The following is a 24,686-nucleotide window of genomic DNA, read 5'->3' on the forward strand; positions in this document are numbered from 1 at the left end:
AGTCCCCTTGGCTCTCCTCGAAACATCGCCCATGAAATAGGGTCTCCAGGCTTCTAGGAGCCCCGATTTCACTAGGAAGCCCTCCACACGCTAGGAAACAATGGAAGAGTCTCTAAAATACAATGTGATCGGGACACTCCCCTGAGACACTTGAATGGCCAACAGGATAACATCCTAACTGCTGGTCATGTCCCTTCAATTTGTGGCAAACAAGTCCCTCCACAACCCAGCCCTTGCTGACCGCTCCAGCCTCCTCTCCCTCACGGAGCCGCCTCACTCCCTCACTCTCACTGTGACACAGCGCAGCACTGCCGGTTCAAGAACATACCAAGGTGCTTAAGCCTCACTCTTACTGCCTGTCTCACTGCCGGCCACGCTGCTCCCTTCACCTGTCACACCCTCCTCTCCCCGACTGGTGGTGACGGTGAGAGTAAACCATGCAACAAGACAATGTCTTTCCTTCCTGAGTAGACACCTGGTCCCCTTCCTCCGGTGAAAGGCCTCCTTTCCTGACCCAACATACTATGCCACTCCCCCCCACTGCATGTTCATCAAGGTGTCCTTGAGCCTGCCCAGTTGGGGCAAGTAAACGGGCAATGCCTAAGGAGGGGAGCCCAGCAGGCCAAGCTGAACCACATCGCTCAGATCTCATGCCCAACCCAGGTGCCACAAGCTATGATGTCAGGCCACAGAAAAGAGAGATTCGAAGCTGGCAAGGACGACACTGTCAGCTACACAAGATTAAGAAGGGAGACTGCAAATGCAAGGTTCACTTATTACCAGCTCTGGGACTGTTTTAGGAACTATCCCTAATGCTTTTTGGCTATGGCTAGACTCTAAGCCCTGTAAGGGTAGAAACTCTATTATACTCACATATCTGAAGTGCATGTAACAATAATAATGGCTCTTTCATCAAGTGCTAACTGTATGTCCTGTTTTCAATGTCTTATACAGATTAGGGTTACCACTGAATCCCTCAACAACCACATAAAGTAAGTACTGGTATTTTAACAAGGTATGTCAAGTATCTAGCAAACAACAGGCACAAAATAAATGTTGCCATCTATTCCCAGGTAAATAAAAATATCCCACATTTCAGAATTCCCATGTCTGTACTTTCCTTAAAATCTCTTTGTGTAAAACATGTTACTTCTCAAAGAAAGCCAAATAAAGTAACAAAGTCTACTATTTTAGGGATTTATTCAATTATGGGTGAAGAATTTTCAGTAGATGGCAAAACTGGCTTTATAAAACTCTAAAAAGCAGTCCTATAGGGCGTGTAGAAAGAGTTTTAAAAAAATGATTCGTTTTAAAGGTAGATTATAGAGCTTTCTTAAAGCTGACTAATCTTTCCAATTGATAACAAATAGCTATTTCGGCATTAAACAATCCACAATACTTAAAAACCCTGAAGGTAATTAGGAGAACTATTCTATCATTTCAGAGAACAGGAACATCTTTCCTATCCAACATTACTGATAAAACCATTTCCCATAAATATCCAGTTTTTTTTAAAGTTTTCCTTTCAAAGTGTCAATTTTTAAAAAAGAAACTAGCTTTATGAAAACCTATCTAAGGTGCTTTACACCCTACCCGGCCTTCTTAAATATGGACAGGAAAGGGCAGGAACACTGACTGTTATGTGGGGACAATATTTAAGGGCTGAAGAGTGAATGAGTGAAGCAGTTCTCAAAGTACCTGGTACTTAGTAAGTATTCAATAAATGCTAGATATTGTTGTCATTTTAATACCAGAGTTAATCCTCACAAAAACCTTATAATATAGGTAGTACTCTGCTGAATTTTACAGATGAAGAATCTTGGGCTCCCATAGCTAGGTTAGTACTAGCGCAGAAACTTAAACCCACACCCACTGGACTTGCAAGCCTCTGAACTTTTCTCTACATAGGTTTTCACAGTGACATCCACGAACCAGCAGCATCACGCCCTGCCCCTGGGGAACTTACTAGAAATGCAGCCCATTTTTGGCTCATGGTGAAGGAGATGATCCACTTTTAATTCTAACACTTAGTAAAATATGGATAACATATAATCATACGCACATCCTGTGTCAAGGATAAAATAACCAATTTCAAAGAGATCCGGAAATGGGGATTTGTGGAGGGAAGCTATTGGCTAAGAGAAACACCACAGCAATCGCTTCTTAATATTATGCTGCCAGGATCCCTTAACCACACAAGATAGGACAAACTAGACAATGTATGTCGGCAAAACCTAATAAGCTTTACTTAAAGTAGAATTTAGGGATGCAGGAAGTGACCGAAAAGGAATTCATATTCGTGAGAGTAGGGTAAGCTCATCCCTGGCCTGCAACTAGTGCAAGATGACAAGAATGGTAGGAAATGAGCCCACAATCAGATTGGTGGGTCTCATGGACCTAAAAAGGAATGTAACATTGCCTGAGTAGAAAGATAAAACTCACATTTCCTTCTGTGGACATAACAAAGAGAGACAGCTGAGAATTCCACCCTAGCTGCCAGATGCTCCGTGTATCTGATGGGGTCAGCAGTTAATCCAAACACAGAGCTCTGTGAAGGACTCCGAGGATGCACAAGAGCCAATAGCTCTTTCTTAGTTTAAAAAAGAGTAAACAAACAAACAAAACTCTTGAGAGTACAGATGACATTCTCTATACTAAGAACAGGGACCTTACAATCACCCGTCCAGTAATCAACCAATAAATTAGTGTACCTTGCAGAAAAATGTAACTTCTACATCCCTAATGATAGATATTCCTAATGTTCTATTTGGACGGAGCTATTTATAGATTTCTGAATTACAGATTCAGTGGCTGACTTTATGAATCTCCCGAACAGTCTCATCTCAGATGACACAGCAAATTCCAAAGAGGGCAATGAAAATCTTTAGTCTTATACTGAACAGACTAGAACTTTATAAATCTTGCTGTCTTCACTCCCCCATCTGTAAAATAAGAAAACAATTCCTCCTAATTCACAGAGAAATAAAATGAGATTAATATACAATGAAGCAAACATAGAAAATTCTAAGTAAACAGCCCATACACAACTGAGAAGTATTAAATGATTTGGATTGAAATTCAGTTTTTCACCAAGTATCAGCCTAAAGTTTTCCTAGAGTCTCTGTCTCAGGGGTCAAAGCAAAATGATATTTCTGTCACTGGCTCCAGGTCATAAAGCCCCGGTGTGGTTTCATCTCCTAACTGATGATTTACAGTGGCCTTCCCTTTGGAGTCATAAATCTTACCCAAAAAGATCTCATCTTTGGCCAATGAGACATTTATTTATAACCATCCATGCATGGGGCAAAACTCCTTCCTCAACAGCATCTTTAATTCTATTTAATCAAAAACACTCAGCACCTGATATGTGTAAGGTACTATGATAGAAGCTGAAATTAAAATGAAGGCAATTAAAACCATTCAAATATAAAGTCTCTGCCCTCAAGATACACATTGTAAAATAAATGGGAAAAGGCATGTAAACAAAAGCGTGCTGATGTGAAGTGCTTGAGGTTTTACAATAAACTCTGTGCAGAGTACTTGGAGCGTGGTAGGAGCAGTGATAGGTTCCACAGGACGTTGAAGGTTCAGGACTGGCTCCAGAGAGACAAGTGACAGAAAGTGACAGGAAATGAATCCTGTAAGATGAACAGCACTCTCTCTTTCTCTGTGTGTGTGTGTGTGGGGGGGGGGGGAGAGAGAGAGAGAGAGAGGGAGAGAGAGAGGGAGAGGGAGAGAGAGAGGGAGGGGGGAGGGAGGGGGGAAGGGAGGGGGGAAGGGAGGGGGGAGGGAGGGGGGAAGGGAGGGGGAGGGGAGGGGGAGGGAGGGAGGGGGAGGGGAGGGGGAGGGAGGGAGGGGGAGGGAGGGAGGGATCGGTTACAGTGTTTGAGGGAGAAGAGATGTGAAGCCTGTTTCACACGGCTGAAGGCCAGCAGCTACAGGGTCTTGAACTCCCAAACGCTGGCTTCGAAATGTTGTTTTTACTTATGCTGTCTGAAATTAAGTTACAAAAGCCTATCTGCCACCTCATTCCAAAACCCTGGCACTCTAGGCAGTTCCATTTGCATCATGACTTGCTCTGCTAAACCAACTACAAGGCAGGTCTGGCTTTAATTATTCCTGATAATGTAAGAACTTATGAGAAATCTTGAATTGTAGAAAAATAGTGTGAAAAATAACATGAAGCATTAACTCCCTTAACTGAAAATCTTACCGCTCCCAATAAGAGGTAGCTAGTCCAGTGGTAGTGTACACATCTTGATATTATTTCCAGTCAATAACCTAGTAATGATTTACTTGGCAATCTAGCCCTTAAAAAAAGTCACATATCTGTCCTTCTGAGATAACATTCCACTTAACATGTATACTTTCCCATGTATCTTTGGTCACCCACTGCCGATGGGTTAATAGCCATGCTGAAAGTCCTATATCTACCCAAACTGTTCCAATTTAATTCATAAGAAAGGGACTTTTAAAACTACCCTTTTTGTTCACTTGGTTCATATTTAAACTTTAGGGTGCATCAGAATCATCTGAAGGGCTTATTACAAATGGCTTGTTGGGCCCCATCCCCAGGAACTCATTCAGCAGATCTTGGTGGGGCATGAAATGTTTCATTTCTAACAAGTTCCTACTGATGCTCACGCTATGCTGCTGGTTAGGGACCAAATCTGAAAACCAGTGTTCCAGAACAATCTAGCCAGAAGTCAGTCCAGGTCACCCCACACACCAATTATTGCTGTGAGTACACAATTTTTATAGGATCTATATCTTACATCTGAAAAAGGAACAGCAAGTGGGATTCTGTGCTAAAGACAAGCCCTAAATGTCACTGTGATATAAACAGCAGGCTTCAAGTTACCAGGTCAAGGGAGGGTGGTACCAGTTTGAGGAACTGATAGAGAAACCATCCTTCTTGTAGAGATTAGATAGAAAGACCAGGAGTTTTGTGTCCCAATCCCTGCCTCTTCTAGCTCTGTTCCTTTATAATACAGGCCATGCAAGGGTGAGGATACAACACCTAAGTCCCCTTACACGGAAGGTACTCGGTAAATGGTAGTTTCTCTCCTGGTTCTGAGAGAACAGGAAAGAGCTGCCAGCACAAGAGGAATACATGCAGAAGCTGGAAGAGGGAGCCACACAATATGATGTTTATATGCTTTCTCACTGTGTCAAAATAAAGGAGATGTGTCTCTTCAACAAATAGACATTTTTTAAGTTTCCAGCTGTCATCTGCAATGTGCTTTACATATTACACTTCATTTAACCCTCACTACCACCCTCTAAGGTCGCTGTCAAGATGGGGCTGCTCTCCCTCAGGCTTCCCAGGCAGCTCTTTCTCCTAAATACTCCCCACTCACTGATGGCCCACCATTCTCCTCCTGCCTCGCACATTAAAATCCCCAGTGGTCATCCCTGTGCCTCTGGGATGCTTCCAGTCATCCTAGGTTCTTGCTATGGAACAGCTTCATCATTCTCACATCCCACTCAGTGTGCTGTGACAGTGAAGTAACAGATCTACTCACCTGACGGTCCCTCGCTGCTCTTCCTCTACCCTCGACACCTCTGTCAATGTTCCTTGGGTACTACTTTCACCACGCCACCATCTGCCCAGTCAGAAGCTCTCCAGCTGCTCCTCGTCTTGCTATGTAAAACCCCATATTCCCCACATCAGTGCTGGCCAACGGAACTTTCTGCAGTGATGGAAATAGTATATACCTGCACCGTCTGAATGGCAGCCACTAGCTACGTGTGGCAACTAAGCATACTGCAATGAAGGAACTGTTTTTATTTTATTTCATTTTAATTGATTTAAAGTCACATGCAGCTAGTGACTACTATCTGACCAGAGCAGCTCTATCTATATAATCTCATCTCCAAGTATTCTCCCGTGTGAACTGTCCTCTCCAGTCAAGCCAGATCCCTCACCACACCCTTGGTAACACAGGTCCCTGCTGACTTCAAAGACTGTATTTCCTTCTTTCACTCTGATCTTTGCTCTCTCCACAGTCTATCTATCCAGATCAATAGAGGCCCCATCTTTCCTGAAGGCTTCCCAGTCATCTCTACCAATATCACATCTCTCACTCTGCTATGAACTGTCACTGCAGATATGACTCATCTAGCTCTTAAACAGGTACTGCTTGTGCTGTCACTTAACTCCTGCATCGCAGCCCCCGTGAAAGAATCTATCCCTCTAAGACCAGAGCCTCCATTCGCTTAATGGGTGCTTCACAAATACTTACTGAATGAATTAAAGGTACAGAGCGTTACATTTTGGTCTTCCTTGGATAGCAACACTTCTCTTCCCTAGAACCAAATCAAAATTTTAACTCCAGCCCCCCTCCCCACAGTTTTTCCGACGTTTGAGGAACACCAAGTTATTGCAAAAGCATCCTCTAGACAGGCCCTGAAGTCACGGATCTATGGATCTTCATCGGCTCTGAAAATGCTAAGGAAAAATAAGAGAATGCTACCTGCAAATCCAAAGCTTATCAACTTCCAAGCAAGTTTCTGGAGACTAAGTAAAAAGTCCAACAGAAGGAAACTGAAGTTCTTGTTCTGTAAAACCATCAAGAGTTAGATTGAGGAACACTTGACTTCCTTATTTCTTCTGGCACTAGTGATAAAGTGTCCTTATTTAAACACAGTCCTCAGATCTGGCTGGAAAGGGCCACCAGTCTACAAAATGTTGGAGCTGACCCATCAGACATGTATTGTTAAGGCGATGGCAGGTAATTCATTTAAGAGATCAGAAGGCTGATAAAGCTCTCTTTGTGTAAGCAATATACAGCCTAACAGCCAAACAAAGAGGCACAGCCAGGTTATTTCAACTCCGGCTATGGAAACACATTTCCCAGGGGGATAAGAAAATGTTACCATGACCAACAACAAAGCACCTGAGAACAGTAAGCGGGGGTCAGCTAAAGTCACCTTCAAAAATTTGATTATTTATATTAACTCTACTTATTCAAAAACAATTTTTTTTAATTGAGGGAAGTTTTTAAATCTCTTCTTTCTGAGCCCATCCTCACTCTCATCTTCTGGTATGTTTGGGCTCTGAAATCTGTCTTGAGGGATTAGCATACACAGAGCACATAAATCCACCTCAGAGGCCAAGTCTTCACTGAGGCTGGAAACATAAGCCCAGAGTCAACATGAATCCAAGTGGTGGCAAGAAATCAGTCTCACAAGCTTTTCTCAAGGTCTACACGTGAGTCAAATGGATATGCTCCTCTGATTTCCCTTCATTCCATGGACTTTGACACCACGCATGGGATTGGACCCCTAGAGATTCACCAGAGCTGTGCAACTTTAGACAAGTTGTTACTCCTTTGAGTTCTCACTTCCCTGGCTGTAAAGTGAAAATGTTTACCAAATCTTGTATGTCTGTTGTGAAGATTAAATCAGGGAAATGTGTACTAAGTGCCCACCCTGCCAGAGGAGGTTCTCAACCAATTCCAGTCCCCTCACCTACTTTCCCATCCTTGGGAAAACAGAGAACATCATTATCATAAGAAATGATCCCCATTCTAACAGAAATCATCATAACCATTAGATATTGCTTTGTTTTGTACATTTTAAGTAAAGAAAAAAAGATATTCTTTCTTCTGATGTTCCTTGATGGCCAGGATATTTCTGCCTCCTCCCAGGAGCAGATACGTGCAATAACATTCAGTGCTAAGGAAAAGGAAGGGTACAATAAACCAGATTGGGGGGGGGGGGGGGTCTGGAAATTTGTTTTGTAATTGGAATGGTTCTCTCCTTGAAACTAATAAATGTGGGTTTTATACCAGACATATGGCAGGTAATGATAATTATTCCGTATATAACCCTGCAGCAGAATTTACATCTTACATCTGAGTATCTCTCTGGTTTTAAAAAATATTTAATCTGTACAGGAAAATGCCTTTTGGCTTTCCACAGGGAGACCTAGAGATGTGTTCAATAGATTACAAATCTTGGGGACACAAAAAAATAAGTTTATAACTGAAGAACCTGACGGATGCACGCCAAGTTTTCCCTTTTAAAATCTAGTCTTATGGTCATTTTAGTAAGCGAACCACCAGCAATATAAACCTTCTTGGTCAGTGTCAGCCACAGCCACCCACTCTGGAGTATTATTAGCCATAAAGTGCCCGATGCCCATGGGAACACTTTGAAACCAGTAAAAAAACATTATTCTAATACAGGAAAGTATCAAAGAGCTGCAGGAACTGGGATTTACAAGAAAAAGACTTCACTGTTACAGGGCCTTGACAAACATCAGTCATATATAGAGGCAGATATAAAAACTGATACAGATGTGGTTCTTCTCTCTACACAAATGCACATACACATGCCCACACACAGTGTATAACATATTTTGTGTTATCAATTGCTTAACATAACAAATTGCCCCAAAAGTTAGTGGCTTAAACCCAACAAATCCACTTTTGGAAATACAGCCATAGAGACCAGAAACACTAATTTGAAAGACTACATGTGCCCCTATGTTCACTGCAGCGTTATTTACAGTAGCTGAGATCTGGAGGCAGCCCAAGTGCCCATCAGAAGCTGATGGATAAAAAGTCTGTGGGACATTCACACCATGGACTACCACTCAGCCGTAAAACAAAGAAAAGGAAACCTTACCCTGTGAGACAGCAAGGATAGACCTGGAGAATATTATGCTAAGTGAAGTCAGTCAGAGAAAGACAAGTACCTATGATTTCACTTATATATGGACTCTAATGCACAAAATAAACTAACAAACAGAAACATACTTATAGATACAGAGAACAGACGGACAGCTGTGAGAGGGGAGGGGCTTAGGGGGCTGGGTGAAAAAGGTGAAGGAATCAAGCAAAGAAAAATTTTAAAAACTCATACGCGCACACACACTACGTGTTTTATTTTGATTCCTTTTTCCACTTAAGAGGGATTCCAAGTAATAGCTGGAATGTGTCTCCGATGTGTCTACAGCCCATAAAGACATTTCCTGTTGCTCTGGCCGGTGTGGCTCAATGGTTAGAGCGTCAGCCTGGGCATGGAAGGGTTTGATTCCATTGCTGGTAAAGGGCACATACCTGGGTTTCTGGTTCGCTCCCCACCCCTGGTCAGGCCATATGTAGCTCTATGTTTTCCCACCCCCACTCTCTCTGAAAAGCAATGGAAAAAATATCCTCAGGTAACAACAACAAAGACATTACCTCTTCACTCCTCTGAAAAGGAGAACTCCAATGCTAGCTTTCAAATCTTTCTCTGTTCTTCTGGCCTTCCCTTTGCTACTAGTGTTTCCTGTTACTTAGTGCATTTATTGACTCTTATACTATAACTTCTCCACACACGTACTTTACATTTTAAACTCAAGTCAACTGCCCAGCCAGGTGTGGCTCAGTGGTTGAGCATCGACCTAGGATCCAGGCGATCGGGGTTCAATTCCCGGTCAGGGCACATGCCCGGGTTGCGGGCTGCAGCCGATCAATGACTCTTCATCATTGATGTTTCTATCTCTCTGTTCTTCTCCCTTCCTCTCTCTGAAATCAATAAAGATATATTGAAATAAATAAATAAATTCAAGGCAACTAATGGCCTGCCTCTTATAACACTGGCTAAGCTAATTCTTTGCAGATTCTGCTACCTGACCAGATCTATCACAACCCCCATGAAACTTTAGGTTAATCCCTCAATCTCTCTGTAATTCAGTTTCTTCACTGTTCCAGAAGACTGGGTTCAACCACACTGAAAATAACAATGATTCCTATGACTCATCACATTTTTCTCTAGTCTTGACCTCTCCCACAGAGTTCACTTCTACACAGAGACCTGACTGTGGGACATTCACTTGGGTGCATCATCATAACTTTTTTGAGAGTACAATGACGACAGGAAAAAGAAAGTGACTTCCCTTGGCATGTGAACTATGAGATTAATTCAGGTCTCTATTCTTGACACAGACTATACCTTGCAGAGATTCAGGCCTGGCCTCCACAGATCTCTTCTAGAATAAGCCTGGGGCCTAAGATAAGAGGCATCCAAAGACCCTTTCCCTCCTCCTACTCTTCGGAAGTTTAAAAATCTAGTTCCTTTTCAGCTGTTACTCTGGGGGAGGATTTGTTTACTGTTACTAGTGCCCAGTTGTTAGGTTGCTAGGTTGGTAGAGTTTAGTGTGTGGGTGGTGGTAGGGCCTATTTTGTTTGTTTTATAAATAAATACCAGCATTTGTTTCACCTGCCTGACTTTTTCTTTTATCATCTGACAGCATCCCTTATCCCCTACCCATTCTGGGAAAAGTCTTTGCTTTTATCTTGACAGTGAGAAGAGCCATGAAGCCAAAGGGCCCATGTACTGTATTCATAAAAACATATTAGCAGTCACGTGGTTTCTTATGGGTAGTTTACTTAAACAAGTGACTCAAACCGTAAGTTTCATTAAAACTAGTAATTCAGGATAGATAACAGGCACTATTTCTAGTATGCCTTTTCAATTTGCTAGGTAAGACAGTTATCCCACCAGAATACATGTCTACAGTAAAAAATCTATCAGATCTGCTGTACAGATTTCCTTACAACTATAAAAGAAAAGTTATACATGCACAAAAAGAAAGTGTTATCACATTTATTTCCTTGTTAGCAACACCTTCAATCACAAAGATGGCATCACTAACTATGCATAGCCCACATGCGGTAAATTAATAAAGAAACTTGGGAAACAAATCAGCAACTAAAATTTTATAGCCTTATCTAAATTGTATTTCATTCATTCACTCAACAAATGTTCACAGAGTGGCTACTATGGTCCGTATTAAATATGGCTGCAACAGCTTAGTTGAAAATTACACTTGTTGAAAAACCCTGTGTGTATCCACAAGGGCAGAGACAATACTCTGTTCAACCTCAGGCAATGAATTACTCACAATGTGCTCTCTGCTGATGTCAACCCTTTTCCTTATATTCAAGGGCACACCTTAGAAGAAGTGTGCCCCATGTTAGGAAATTCCAATATGCAAAAGGTACTCCTAAACCAGAAACAACATTAAAGGGGGAAAGTGAATAATTACACCATCTTCTTTAAATACCCAATTCCTCGGGAACAGATAAATTAAATTATGAAAACTCAATACCACAATAACCAACGGGCCAAAGTTTGCATCTCCAGTAACTGGACAAGAATATAGCACGTGTTCTCCTAAACATGATACACCAATAAGGACACCATTTATGGAGCATTCCTGCCCAAATCAGGAGAAAACATCACACAAACCCAAACTGCTACAAAGTAACTAAACAATCATTTTCCAAAATGTCAATATGATGAAAGACAGAGAAGCAGAAGAACTATTCCTGATTAAGAGACTAAACAGACTTAAATACAGTGTGTAATCCTGGAGTGAGTCCTGGGAGGAGGTTATGAAAGAAAGTGTCCTAGTTCTTAGGAAATATATGCTGAAATATTTAGGCGAATAGGGTATGCTGTCTGCAACTTTCAAGCAATTCAAAAAATATGTAATACAGAGAAAGATAAGCTAATGTGACTAAATGTTAGTAAGAGATAAACAGAGGTGAGTTGTATTCCTGCAACTTTTCTGTAAATCTGAACTTATTTCAAGTAAAACATTAAAAAATTTTAAAAACATAAAACGGAAGGTTAAACTTCGGTTACTTATTTTTAAAAAGGACTTTAATCGTGCAAGTCTCTATCATTAAGTTCTGTGGGACTTGTGTTTTTTTGTATTTCTCAGGATCCAGTGTTTTTCCTTATTTACTAACAGCTTCTTCTCATCTGCTGACGATACGCACCCCTAGGAGATCCTAAACATAAACTGAAAGAAAAACTTAAACACACTCTTCTTGTCCTTTTGTGTACGACTTACTCTTCCAAGAGCAGAAAATTGACGCCCTCGCCAATGAACTGTCGTGTGAGTACTTTCCTTCACCAAAACAGCCTAAGTCCCTGTGACCTGACTTAGTTCATGCAGAATGAAGTATATTCACTCTCCTTGTAAAAAACAGAAAACAAATTGCCCCATTAAGTGTTATTGCTGACAGACATACTTGAAATCTGAAATTTAGAAATTCTTCAGTAGAGCCTCCCAACTGAACACACAATCATACTTAAAGCACTGACTTTATTAAGAATATTCCTCAGGCCCGGCCAGCGTGGCTCAATGGTTGAGCATCAACTTATGATCCAGGGGATCGCGGTTTGATTCCCGGTCAGGCACATGCCTGGGTTGCGGGCTCGATCCCCAGCAGGGAGCGTGCAGGAGGCAGCTAGCTGGTCAATGACTCTCTCATCATTGATGTTTCTATCCCTCCCTCTCCACCCCCCCCCTCCTTTCCACTCTCTCTGAAAAAGCAATAGGTGAGGATTAAAATATATATATATCCTCAGGTGAGGATTAAAAAATAAAACAACAGAACACTTACAACTTACTAATAAAAAGACATATAACCCCATTTAAAAATAGAAAAGGGTCTGAGTAGACACTTCTCCAGAGATATATAAATGGCCAATAAGCACATGTAAAGATGCTCTAAATCATCAGCCATTGGGGAAATGCAAATCAAAACCACAATGAAATACCATTTTATACCCACTGGGATAGCTACCATAAAAAAGTCAGGTAACAGCAAGCGTTGTCATGAATATAGAGAAACTGAAACCTTCAACATTACTCGGGGAAATGTAAAATGGTGCAGTTGCTGTAGAAAACTGGCAATTCCTCAAAATGTTAAAGTTATCATGTAATGAAGCAATTAGATGCTTAAGTATATACCCAAGAGGAATGAAAACTTATACCTACACCAAAAAATTGCTGTTCAAAGCATCATTATTCATACTAGCCACAAATTGGACACAACCCAAATGCCCATCCATCGATCGATGAATGGATAAAATGTGGTATATCCATACAATGGAATATTACTAGTCAATAAAAAGGAACAAGTAATACATGCCCTAATATGAGCTTTAAAACATTATGCTAAGTGAAAAAAGCCAGCCACAAAAGGCCACATAATGTATGAATCTGTTTTTTTGAACTCTCCAGACTACAGCAACCCAAAATCCACTGGTCTCTCACAGCTCTAACTATCCATGCCTCTTAGCTGGCGCCTCACTAAACAGGCACTCTTCACCACCCCAATTCAGAGCACTCAGTCACACGATGACTAACAAAACAAAACAAAAAAGAGTCACCTAGAATTTACTTTCAGATTCATTCATTTATCCATTTCATCTTATAAGTCCCTCACTTTAGGGAGATGGTACATCAGCTTTTCATTGACTCCTAGAGTGAACAGCACTCTCGCCGATGACAGAGCGCCACCTAGTGGCAACACAGGGTACTTACAGGGGCAGTAGGAAGATCACACTGCCCTTACAGAAATGTACTTAAAGAAGCCACAAAACCATTTTGCAGAGCAATGCAACTGTTTTACATGTGCATCTTATCATCCTGAGTAGTTTAGCTCACAGTCTTAGGTATTATTTGTACTCAGCTCACAAACATGCACGTATTAGTCATTTACAATTTACTAAATCAATTCAATTTCCAAAGTGCATTAAGCCGATAAATTCATGTGTAGATGGTTAAAAATTCCTCTGATAATAATACAACAGCATTTTGGGGTTTATTATAACAAGTAAACAGGATAGATAAATACAAAATGAAAAGAAATTTCATGATTTACTCACATACAATGGAGCTTGCTGTGGATTAAGTTTCATGACACAGGACACTGAAAAAGAAAAAAAGAGAATTAGAATAAAATTAAAAGTTATTGCCAAAAATATAAAAACCACCTAAAGTCCTAGATGCCAAGCGTGGCTATCTGAGCACAATCAGATTCCTGGATACCCACCCAGCTTTCCTTAAAGGTTTGGGAAGCCAAGAAGGTCAGAGATTGCAAAACTCCTTGTAGCCCAGATTCAATATTTTCATGTGGGGAGAAAGATTTTCCAATTGAAAAATAAAGACAAAAGGCTCCACTGTCATAAAAGAAGTTTCAACAACCAACAGAATATTAGTTGATATCACTACAGCAAAAACAGTGTATGTTTAGTTACACTCTTGCAGAATCCCCCAAATTCACACAATTCTGCCTAACCAGAGGCTCCTCCCAGTCCCACCAGTCCCATCTTACGAAGAACTTTAAAGAAGGTTTCCAACATTGTATAACATTAAGAATAGCATGATCTTAAAAGTTTAACTTGGTGATTCATCTAAGCTAAAATATTATGGTCCAGAATTGTGGACTTCAGAAGGGCAGGTCCTTTGCCAAACACCCTAAATTTGAGAATAAACTGATCCCATCTTCGTAACAGTCAAAGAAGCAGACCAAAGCAATTTCATTATAATTTGGTCTAAAGAAGTCTTACCCATCCATAATAGGTAAGTGATTACATTGAAGCACATACTAATCAGCAATATGAAGAGTACAGAAATGTCATACAGACGTGCAAAAAATAGATAAAACCTCACATTTTTTGTTCTATCAGGTCACAAAATCTCACTGAGAATTAACTGAAATCCAAACAGAATAAGTGGTTATCGGTGACCAAATATTTAGAATAAAGAGCAATGCCTTAGTAACAGCACATAATTTAAAGAACAAAATCCTCTCAATATTAAAATCTTCACGGATCTGCCTATTGGATTGGGATGCGTCTGAGATTAAGACTCACCTAAAAAGCAGTTAACATACTCAGAGAGGGGAATCTATAACCGGTCTTCTAAACCCACTCATCTCCAACTAGTAGCAGGATGCAGGCTTCAATGTGTTCTGCTGGACAAAGGCAGAAGGATGCTAACAACCAGGTGGCCCCCTCACACTGACTGACCACCTTCATGCGCACCCTAGTTCATTCTCTGGTCCATCCCACACACTCAGGGCACTCTTTCCTTCTTGCTTGCCTTCGCTTAACAATTTTGTACCCTTAGGTGCTAAAATCACCTGCAAAAATCCACAACGAACACAGAGCTTGAGAAACATAACAATAACCAACTCTTGCAGCAGAAAAAGATTTCCAGCCCATCAGATTCCAACAGCAAGCATGGATTAAAAAGAGAAACTGAAGCAGTTGAGTACTTTCTCTGCGCATTAAATATCCATTTAATTTAAAATTAAGCTCGCTGTGCTCACTGGCCTTTTAATCAGCTTTCCAGGTCCTGTTCAGACTTGCCTGGAACAAAGAATTCAAAGAACCTATAAATTTATGAACCAGTTTGCCTGAACTAACTTAAGTGTTCTTGTCGTCACAACCAGAAGTATCAGTGGAAACTGAAACATGGCTTAAAACCTTGGTAATCCGTAAGGACTGGAGAAACCTATGGAGACATACTAGTGACTTACAAGTCCTCTGATGTTTCTTGATTTGCCAAGAAATGTAAGCTGACTATGTAAGGACCACAAACATCAACTTATGTGAGTGGCTCCCACTGCATTTGTATAAAAGAGGTGGTGAAACTCATATGGCTTTACTAAGAAGGGGCTGATGCCATCTGAACAGTTTGGAATTATAAACTCACTAAACATATTTCAAAGCCAGAACCCATGCAAGTTGTTCTGGTATCAGGATTAAAGAGGAATGGCAAAGAGTCTGTCCTCCCACACTGGTCAAAGGGACAGATCATTGTTACGCCGGCAACACAGGCTGTTGAAAGAATCTGTCAAAATTCATCAAGGCAATGACCAGAAGCAATGTGCCAGGCGCCACACCCCTCAATGACCAGAACCAACAGATTGGTAAATTCAGATTGCATTTAGGCTTCTTCAATGCTGCCAAACACAGGGAAAGAGAGGACTAACATTTATAGAGCTTTATATTCAATATCACATTTAATCCCCAGAAAAAGATATTTTCCTGATTTCATTGGTGAGAAAATGGAGTCTTTCAATGATTAAATTATTTTATCCCCAAGTCAGTAGGTGGGAGAGCCCAGATTCAAGCCCAGTTTGAAAGCATATGCTTTTTCCCCAAATCAAAAGAGGATCTCCTGCTAAAGATAATCTACAAACTGACTTGCCCCTCTAGCCCTCATTCTACAAACCTTATGGACTCTCCCTGGCTTTGTTAATTCATCCATCACTGTGCATCTACAAGGCGCCAGGAGTCACACCCCTCAAGACACTGAGGGTACAGATGCTTCAGAGAGCTTGGTCTAGGAATGACACAGATAAGTAAGACTGTCTCCTTATGTGTAGAAAGAGCATAGTAACTACTGCCTACACTGTGGAGTGGGCAGAAAAATTAAGAGATCATCCAAGTGAAACACTTCAGCACACTGCCAGGCACAGAGTAGAAGCGACAGCTTCTTCTTCCTTGGAGAGTTTCTGGGTCTCAGTGGCGACTACCAAGTAAAATACACTGCAAACCCTCACAGTTAAATGAAAGGATTCAGGTACACCAGAGATGTATCTCTGTCTTAAATACATTGGTGGGTAAATTACAATTCAAATATATAACAAAATAATCATAGAAAAGAATCTGGAGGAACAAATTCCAATATGTTAAGTATGCATTTTTCTGGGAATTACAGGGAATTTTCATTCCTAAATTATCAGTTTCTTTTTTTTTCTTTTTTTTTTTTAATATATCTTTATTGATTCCAGAGAGAGGAAAGGAGAGGGAGAGAGAGATAAAAACATCAATGATGAGAGAGTCATTAATCGAGCCCGCAATCCGGGCATGTGCCCTGACCAGGAATTGAACCCCGATCGCCTGGATCCTAGGTCAATGCTCAACCACTGAGCCACACCCAGCCAGGCCTAAATTATCGGTTTCTTAATCACAACTATTCAAACAATGAACAGATACTACTTTTGTAATCAGGAAGAAGACATTATACACAGCACATCTGTTTTAAGTCCTCTGCCATTAATGTATCACAACTGAACTGAAAATGAGTAAAAAGAACATTTTTTTCCCTACATGGGCAAACTGAAGAAATCTACAATTAATGGTCCCTAAAGCTAATTTTAAAAAGGCAATTAAAACAAAAAAATGTCTCCCAGATGCATGTTAACATAAACCAAACTCACTATTCTTCAGCCATTCGCACATATTACACTACAGAAGCCTTTAACAGGGACTCCACAATTAATGAAATGTCCAAGGTTGTCAGAATCATAGGTTCCCAACACTGTATCAGGTAATTATACTGCAAACTAAACTCTCTTGAACCTGTTAGCTTGGTAATCTCGGCCCATTTCCTAAGAACCAGCTGTTCCAGGTCTGACAAACCGATCACCTTCAGTGGACATGATTTTTGTCATTCACAACAGGGAAGTTTCCAAAAAGACTCTTTCGTTCATTCCTAAGAAGTCTGGGCTGGTGGATGTAAACATGTTATGCAGTGGTTGGGGTGAAAACAGGGAATTCTGAACAATGGGAAAAGCAGGGTACAGGAGCAAATAGGCCTTTTCTGGTGAGGATGTCAGGTTCTACAAAAAATGTAAAATACTACAGGTAGCAAATATTTCCTAAATAAGGAACTGAGAAAATCTTATAGGAGCCTCATAAATGTATGACTCCTTCTGTTTAAAACTGTACTCATTAATAACTGAGCTGTAAGCAGTGATTCTCAAACCTTAGTGCACATGAGCATCATCTGGAGGCCCCGTTAAATACTGGCGATTCTTCTCCTGCCCGCCCCCCCAACAGAGTCCAAAGCAGAAGAGCAGACCTGGTGATGCTTTTGCTTTGGAATCATGGCCCTCACTTTAGGAAAACAACAGTGCTGAGAACCATAATATGTCTCTTATGGCAGTTAGCTTTGCTCTGTCCCAGGATCACAAGACATAGTGCTCCTTAATCACCAAGTAAAAAGAAAAGCACTGGTCACAACTGGGGTGAGACAGGGAGAGGAGCCTACGGCAGGTAGATAGGACATGAAGAGAATGGAGAGTCCAACACAGGGCAACACTCACAGTAAAATAAAAGACCACAGCAAATTAAAATAATAACCAAACAACAAAAACACTAACCCCCACATTCACTATTTATTCTTTATCAGTGCTGGATTACCCAAAAGGCAGAACGGTCCTAAATTTAGGGCAAACATACACACACACATAATTAAAATAATTATCATGGAATAAAAAATCAGAACTCTTTCCATAATTAATATACTTAAAGAAATTTCATTTAATTTAAAAATCAGAACTCTGATTTTCTTACACTCACTTTAGAGCCTATTTGAAACAGGAGAGTTCACCATAACCTTCTCAGTGCTCAAAGTCTCCTTTTCTTTATATATGTGTATAATATTCACCTGGCACACTAGCTAATCTCATATTTCTGAGCCCCAAGAATATTACATGTATACAACCAGCTGCTGGACTTTGGGGATAAATACTACATGGCAACTACCAACTTAATAAGGGACATACGCATGTCAACAGATAAGTATATTGTAGTATGATAAATATAACAAAAAGTTTACAGGAATCAGGAAGGAGCAATAAACTCTCTAGAAGGTGGAGGCCCAGACAGCTTCCTGGAGGAGGCCAACCCTGAGGCAAGTTTCACCAAGTGGACGCAGAAGCATAGTGCAGAAGGAACAGCCCGTCCAGAGCCAACACAGCAGCAGGTTGTTAAGATCTCTGCAGACGAATGAGAAGTGCGAGCAGGAGACGATGGGAGAGGAGTCGGGAGAGACGCTCCTGCAGGTTCACAACCTCAAAGCTGCTTGGCCTTAGAAGCCAAAAAAGGGAGACAGAAGAAAATACACAAACCACAGAGGCACAGACCTACCCTCAAGAAATTACAGCCACACAACAGCTATGGCATCAACAAATCCCTGCTTCGTCTTTTCTTTCTCCCCCCCTTTTTTTTAAAGCCCAGCTCGAATTTTTGTTCATTCACAACAGGAGGTTCAAAGATTCACAAAAGGTAGCACTGGGAGAAGTTTGTAATCACGTAGCCTAAACTCAAACCCAGACAGAGCAAATACCTGTTGTGTTACAGCCAGTAAGGCCAGGCGGGACCCCACCACGGCCTCCCAGAGGCACAGCAAGTGAGGGCTGGCTTCCCCATCAGCTCCCACAGGCCCGGGGGTCCTGATCCTACACCCCAGCCAACCCTGTCGGCCCAGAGCTGTACAATTACAAGGGGTCTCAGAAGCAGCCCACACCACCCGTCTTCCGCAAGCAGGAATCACTGCCAGTCTGCCTGCCTCTGCTTGCAGACTTGAGTGCCAGGGCCTTATCATCTTGAGAAAATCTCTCCATGCGCCTCTGCACCACTGACTCAACCTTCCTCCGGGCCATTTCCATTCTGTAGCTTCCCTCTGCCAATACAGTAGTAAGCAACCTTTGAGAAAGGTTCTCTTGAGGTACTGACCTCTTTTCTTTAGGAAGTTCTAAGGGATGGCACTAAGATCTGCCATGAGTCAAGACAGGAAGAGGAAAGCTTAAAAATAAATTGTGATCAGTTTGGGGAACACATTTAACACATCTTAGGTTTTTCTAGGGCTTCCAACCTCCTAGGCTTAAAGGTGGAGCCCTGCACCCTGGGGCTCCTAAGCCCAGACCCTGCATCCATAGACACATGCGTGCACACTAGGACTGCCAGTGGCCAGCAAGAGGTTAAGCTCACTACATCTCCCTTGTAAAAAATTTAATCATATTTCTTTTACACCAAGTCTCTATGAGCCACTTTGATGAATAAGAAAGATCCTCAAGGAACAGAAGATTGCACAGTCCTCATCTAGCTTGTAATCACACAAACTTCTAGAATTTCAGAATTCCTAACAAGCCTTAATAGAAAAACGTGAAGATAAAAATGAGAATGGCATTGCAATTCAGAGAGGGAAACAGACTTGGATTCGAGTTTGCATTATTTGGACAAGTTACTTAACTGTTAAGCTTTATTCCCATCCATAAAATGGGGGAAAATAAGAATAAAAGATGTCTATAAACCATTTAACACAGTGGTAGGCAATATGAAAATACTCAAAAATTAAGTTCCTGTTCTTAATCCTGGTATGAGCACTAACCTTCTATCACATTCAAGTCCCACATCTCCTGCACCATCCTAATCCCTGTGCCGATTCCTAATTCTAAATAAAGGCTATTGATGAGGGAAATGTAGACCACCCCCAACAGAGATGGCGCTCTATTAAACATGCCCTGTAACTCTGGTGAGCCTTCAGAAGCCACCCAAGCTCCCCCACTTCCCCTTCTGCTGTTCCTGCACAGCGTTCAGTGCATTATCTGTACAGCCTCATTAGCACTCCTTTCCCCTCCCCACACCTCCCACTCAGCTCCTGCACATGATCTGCATGCACCACGCTCAGTCCTGTCCTCACCCCTCGATTCATGACAGTGCCATGCCCTCCACCTTTGCTGATTTTGATATTAGAATTATTGCTGATCATCTAACCCACACAATCCTCAATAAATCACATAATGTCTTGTATTTTTCTCTTTTATTTCTGTGCTTGCCTTTTCTCCTTACTTGTTTATGCTAGTCTACCACATTGCAGATGTTGCCTCCAGCATTCCACACCAGTGCTGCTCCTGCCGTAGCATCTGGCACAGTGCTGAGCACAATAAACACTAAAGTCCTACTTGACTGGTATGAACATCAGAAATGGAAAATAATCAGCTTTTCTGCACCATTTGATGGTGAAGGATCCACAGCTATAGCTATAAGAACAAAAATCAAAACATCTAAAGTCAGTCTAGTCCCAGAAGTGTAATCTAGCAGCTCATTAAAGGTAGACTGGATCCTACTAAGTGTTAAGAAATCCAGCCTGATCGATGTACTTAATGGGCCAGAGAGATGTAACAGGAACCAGAGTGGGGGAAAACTCAGCAGCATCTGACTGGACAACCTCAAAGCAAAGGGAAAGGCAGAGCTGCTTAACACTATACTTAGGCTCAAATACGAAGGTTGGTGCCTCTGGGAAGAGGAACACATGCACATGTTATTTCAGTTCTCTTTCGGTGTTTAACAGAGGCTTGTGGTTTCCTGCAAAAAAATGGCTTATGCTGCTTTGCAAAGACCCATCTAGATGGAGAAGAAAACTCCGAATGGCTGGCTATTCCACAGGTGAGAATTCTGCCACCAGCTGTATCCTGTATCCAAAGGAAACGGAACTTAAGCTGCAAGGAGGTCCAGACACAGGAGAGCAAGACCATAATTTCAGAAAGTGCCAACACTCTTATCCCTATGGTAATAATAAGAGACTTTAAATTTAGAAAAACTTGTACATAGCTGGGCTTTATGTGAATTAACTTCAGAGGGGGTTAAAATAGATGCCCGGCAAAGAGGCAGCCCGGTTCAAGCCTTTAGACTTCCTTCATTCTTCCAGCCGTCACTGTCCAAACAGCAAGCAGCCCAACAGATCAACCAAGTTAACTATAAATCATCTGGACTAAATATAAGCAAGTCGGCCTCACACAAATGCAGACATTACTGAGCTGGCTAGCCTTACCTGGCCAAGTCCAGGGCCTGGCGTGGCTACTCTGTTAGGAATCATCCAGTGACACACAGCCCACCTTCCTGGACACATTACATGACAAAAGCACTATCAGATTATTCCCCTAAGCGGCAGGGAGAAGAGGTGTTAGAAATAGACAACAGAAACCTTTCCATGTTTTAAATTGTTAAAATAGATATTTTGTCTTAAGGATTTTAAGGCATTGTCCTCAATGAACTAATCGAACTATTTCTCGACCTCTCACTACATGGTAAAGGGATACGTCTCCCCACCCAAGATCTGCACGCACCACACTCAGGCCTGTCTTTGTCACTCGACTCTTGAAGTGACCGCTCCGGCAAGTAACACGTAGGCTGTTGCTACAGAAACCTGAACATGCTGCACTCCTAACGTCTACCGTGGAGAAGATTTTATGCATTTTGAAAATGCTAATTTACAAGAGTGAGGGCTTATTCTGTTGGCTATTAATAGATAATTCATTTTCAATTCAGACACACTACTTTGTAAAACAAACATAACAAGTGTTTGACAATACTAAGATAATGGGTAAGATTAGTACTCAACTGAGTTTAAAATCAACTACCAGGTTTTAAAAAATCATGTTCTGCAGTTTCTCCTACCTCGATCAATTCATTAAGAATGATTTTAAAAGAATGATTAAAAAAGCAGCTTTTCATCAAGTTATTTAAAAATTACTGTCAGTCTAAGTTTGGGTGGTAGTACACTTGTTCTGGAATTAGAAAGAACAGATACTCAAGAAACTTTAGAGATTATTCCCTGAATTTCAAATGTTCTGAATTCCTCTTAATAGGAAACTTTTAGAGGACCACATATGTTCATAACTTATCAAACATTGCACAGATGGAAAATTAATTTCCCCAGTTGAACTAAGTTAAAAAATAAAGTTATAAGAAATACAAACTTGTTGCTTTAAAACACTTTGGCTCAGTGCTAGAATTTTACTATTTCTAGCTGTGTGTGAGGAGATAAATGGCACATAACAGAAATGCATAATGATTATCATTTTTTTGTAAATGCAGAAACAGACACTATTATCATACACATGAGACTTTAAATATTTAACATATTTAAGGGAGAGAAAGTCAGGCATCTACTACACAAAACCCTTGCCTTTAAATCACAACACTTCAAAATTCAAAAAATACCTAACATAGGTATTTCATAAAATCGATATTGTAATAGAATGCCTCAAGTACTAATAATTTGTTCATAATGAGCAGTTCAATTGGTGACTTTTCCTGAGAATCTTTACAATAAAAAAAAAATTTAATTTAGGGAAAAAAAAGACTGAAGATTTTCAGGCATACTGTCCTAAAAGTAAAAATGCTGCTTTGCAGGTTACGTTAACTGGGAGTGAGGGTAGAAGTGAGAAGCAGCCGCCTGTGTCCTCAGAGAGCAGTTCAACATGGGCAGGGATGAAAAGAGATATAGAGCATGCCAACGAAGGATATATAGAAGGCAACAAAGGGGAATATCGTTCAATTCAACAAATATTCGAGTGTGTGCTCTAGACCAATATTGTGGACAGAACAACAAACTATAAATAGTCCAAATCAACTCTCCAGAGAGCTCTGAGATCTTGGCTTTCTGACTCCCCACTTAAATTAAATAGGCCCCACAGCAGCCACATACACCCACCCACCCTTCCTCCCTCCCTCTCTCTCTCCAGCAAACAGTTGGCTCAGTGCTAGAACAGTCATAGTTAGAAGTCGGCCAAAATTCAGACTGATCTAAAAGACAGAAGAACTAAAGTTGCTCCAAAAAGCTAAGCCGGCCAAAGCAAAGAATCACACCTTGACCATCCAATGCCAACTGAGGAAAGGATGGACTGCTGTGGCCATTGTAGGTGGGCAATATGGGAGGGGGAAGCTGAAGTCCAACCCCCTGCTAGCTATAGGGCCTTTCTCCTCTGTCTGAAACTCAGTTAAATAATCACTCGCCTCTAAGAACTGCTGTAGTTCAAACAAATCTGTGCAGCACTAATACTAATATGGTGCGCGGTGACAGAGTAGATGCTCTACAAGCTTTGTCTTACTGACAGTAGCCCAGCAAACAGTCACACGTGACTTAGAAAACCCAACAAGAAAAAAAAATTAGTCATGCAAGATGGAAAACTAGGAAGCAAAATCCTTACTCCTTACCTGCAGCCAGAGCAGAGCCCTTAAAAAACAGATCTAACTCAAATAACCACTACTTTGGAAGTTTAAAGTGAAAACCTCAGCAATACCAATTCTCCCTCTAAGATGAAAAAGGTGTTTCCAACTATCAAACTTTGGCTCAAAACAGTTGTCTCTGTGGCTGGCTCGCCATCAGCAGGAAGCAGAACGGCAAAAACCACAAGCCAACCCAGTCTCAGTGCCCACCCCGTGAGGTGAAAGCTCATAGGTCGACTTTTCTCAGAGTTTTAAAAATATATTCCTGATTCCTCTTTCTTTCCCTCTGTTCCCCTTCCCAAATGGTGGTACAGCCACACGAAAGATCACAATCTAAAAGCACCTCAGAAGCATTTAAATAGAACCCAACTGCCCCAGTACCTACTATAGGAAACCGCTAAGCAAAGATGAAGGCTGAAGACCGACTGCTGCTCTATTCCACTCTCCTCACCCTGGGCTCCACCCTCCCCAGCCTGGCACATGACATTTCTATGGAGAGACCTGGTCATTTTCTATCTCATCTGTTTGTACAGAAATAGGGACACTGTAAATGTTCAGAGAACAGAGTGAAAGGATTAGCAGCAAGTTCCAATTATACCAACTGATCTCATCCTCTTGTTACAAGCTGCTTCCTGGCATCTAAAATTCATTTCTGAAAGTCAAAGGCATTTTAAGAAATATCTCTGCCCCTCACTCTCTCCTCCTTAAGCACACACTGGAAATATACATACTCACTGGCTTTCGAATTTCATACATTTCAAAAACCACACAATGTACATGTAACTCACTGACAGGTAAGTTGTAGCCTCGTTTCACCTCAATACATGTTCTTCTCAGTATTTCACCCAAAAAGTGAACACCCTAATTCTATAGTTCTGACATCTTATAGCTTACCAACTACAAAGACATAACTACCAACATCATCTTCACTGGCACTTACTCTGTTCCAGTTACCTCACTAATCCTCACGCGAATCCATTTTACAAATAAAGAGACTCACGGTTAAAATTACCTGTCTAGGGTCACAGAGCTTATGAACAGTGGGCCAAAATTTAAACCCAGATCTGACTCAAAAATCC

At 41.2% G+C, this 24,686-nt stretch overlaps 1 protein-coding gene across 1 annotated transcript in view; it reads right to left on the reverse strand.

The window, feature by feature from the left end:
• Positions 1 to 24,686, reverse strand: part of AKAP13 (A-kinase anchoring protein 13) — a 201,787-nt gene that overhangs the window by 142,105 nt on the left and 34,996 nt on the right. Inside the window, exon 2 of the mRNA XM_016209595.2 lies at positions 13,681 to 13,724. Coding sequence (XP_016065081.2) covers positions 13,681 to 13,713 — 33 coding nt within the window. The 5' untranslated portion in view covers positions 13,714 to 13,724. The remainder of the gene's footprint in view (positions 1 to 13,680; positions 13,725 to 24,686) is intronic.

The sequence above is a fragment of the Miniopterus natalensis genome, chromosome 22 (genome assembly GCF_054644295.1).
Source record: "Miniopterus natalensis isolate mMinNat1 chromosome 22, mMinNat1.hap1, whole genome shotgun sequence".
In the NCBI taxonomy this organism is placed as follows: domain Eukaryota; kingdom Metazoa; phylum Chordata; class Mammalia; order Chiroptera; family Miniopteridae; genus Miniopterus; species Miniopterus natalensis.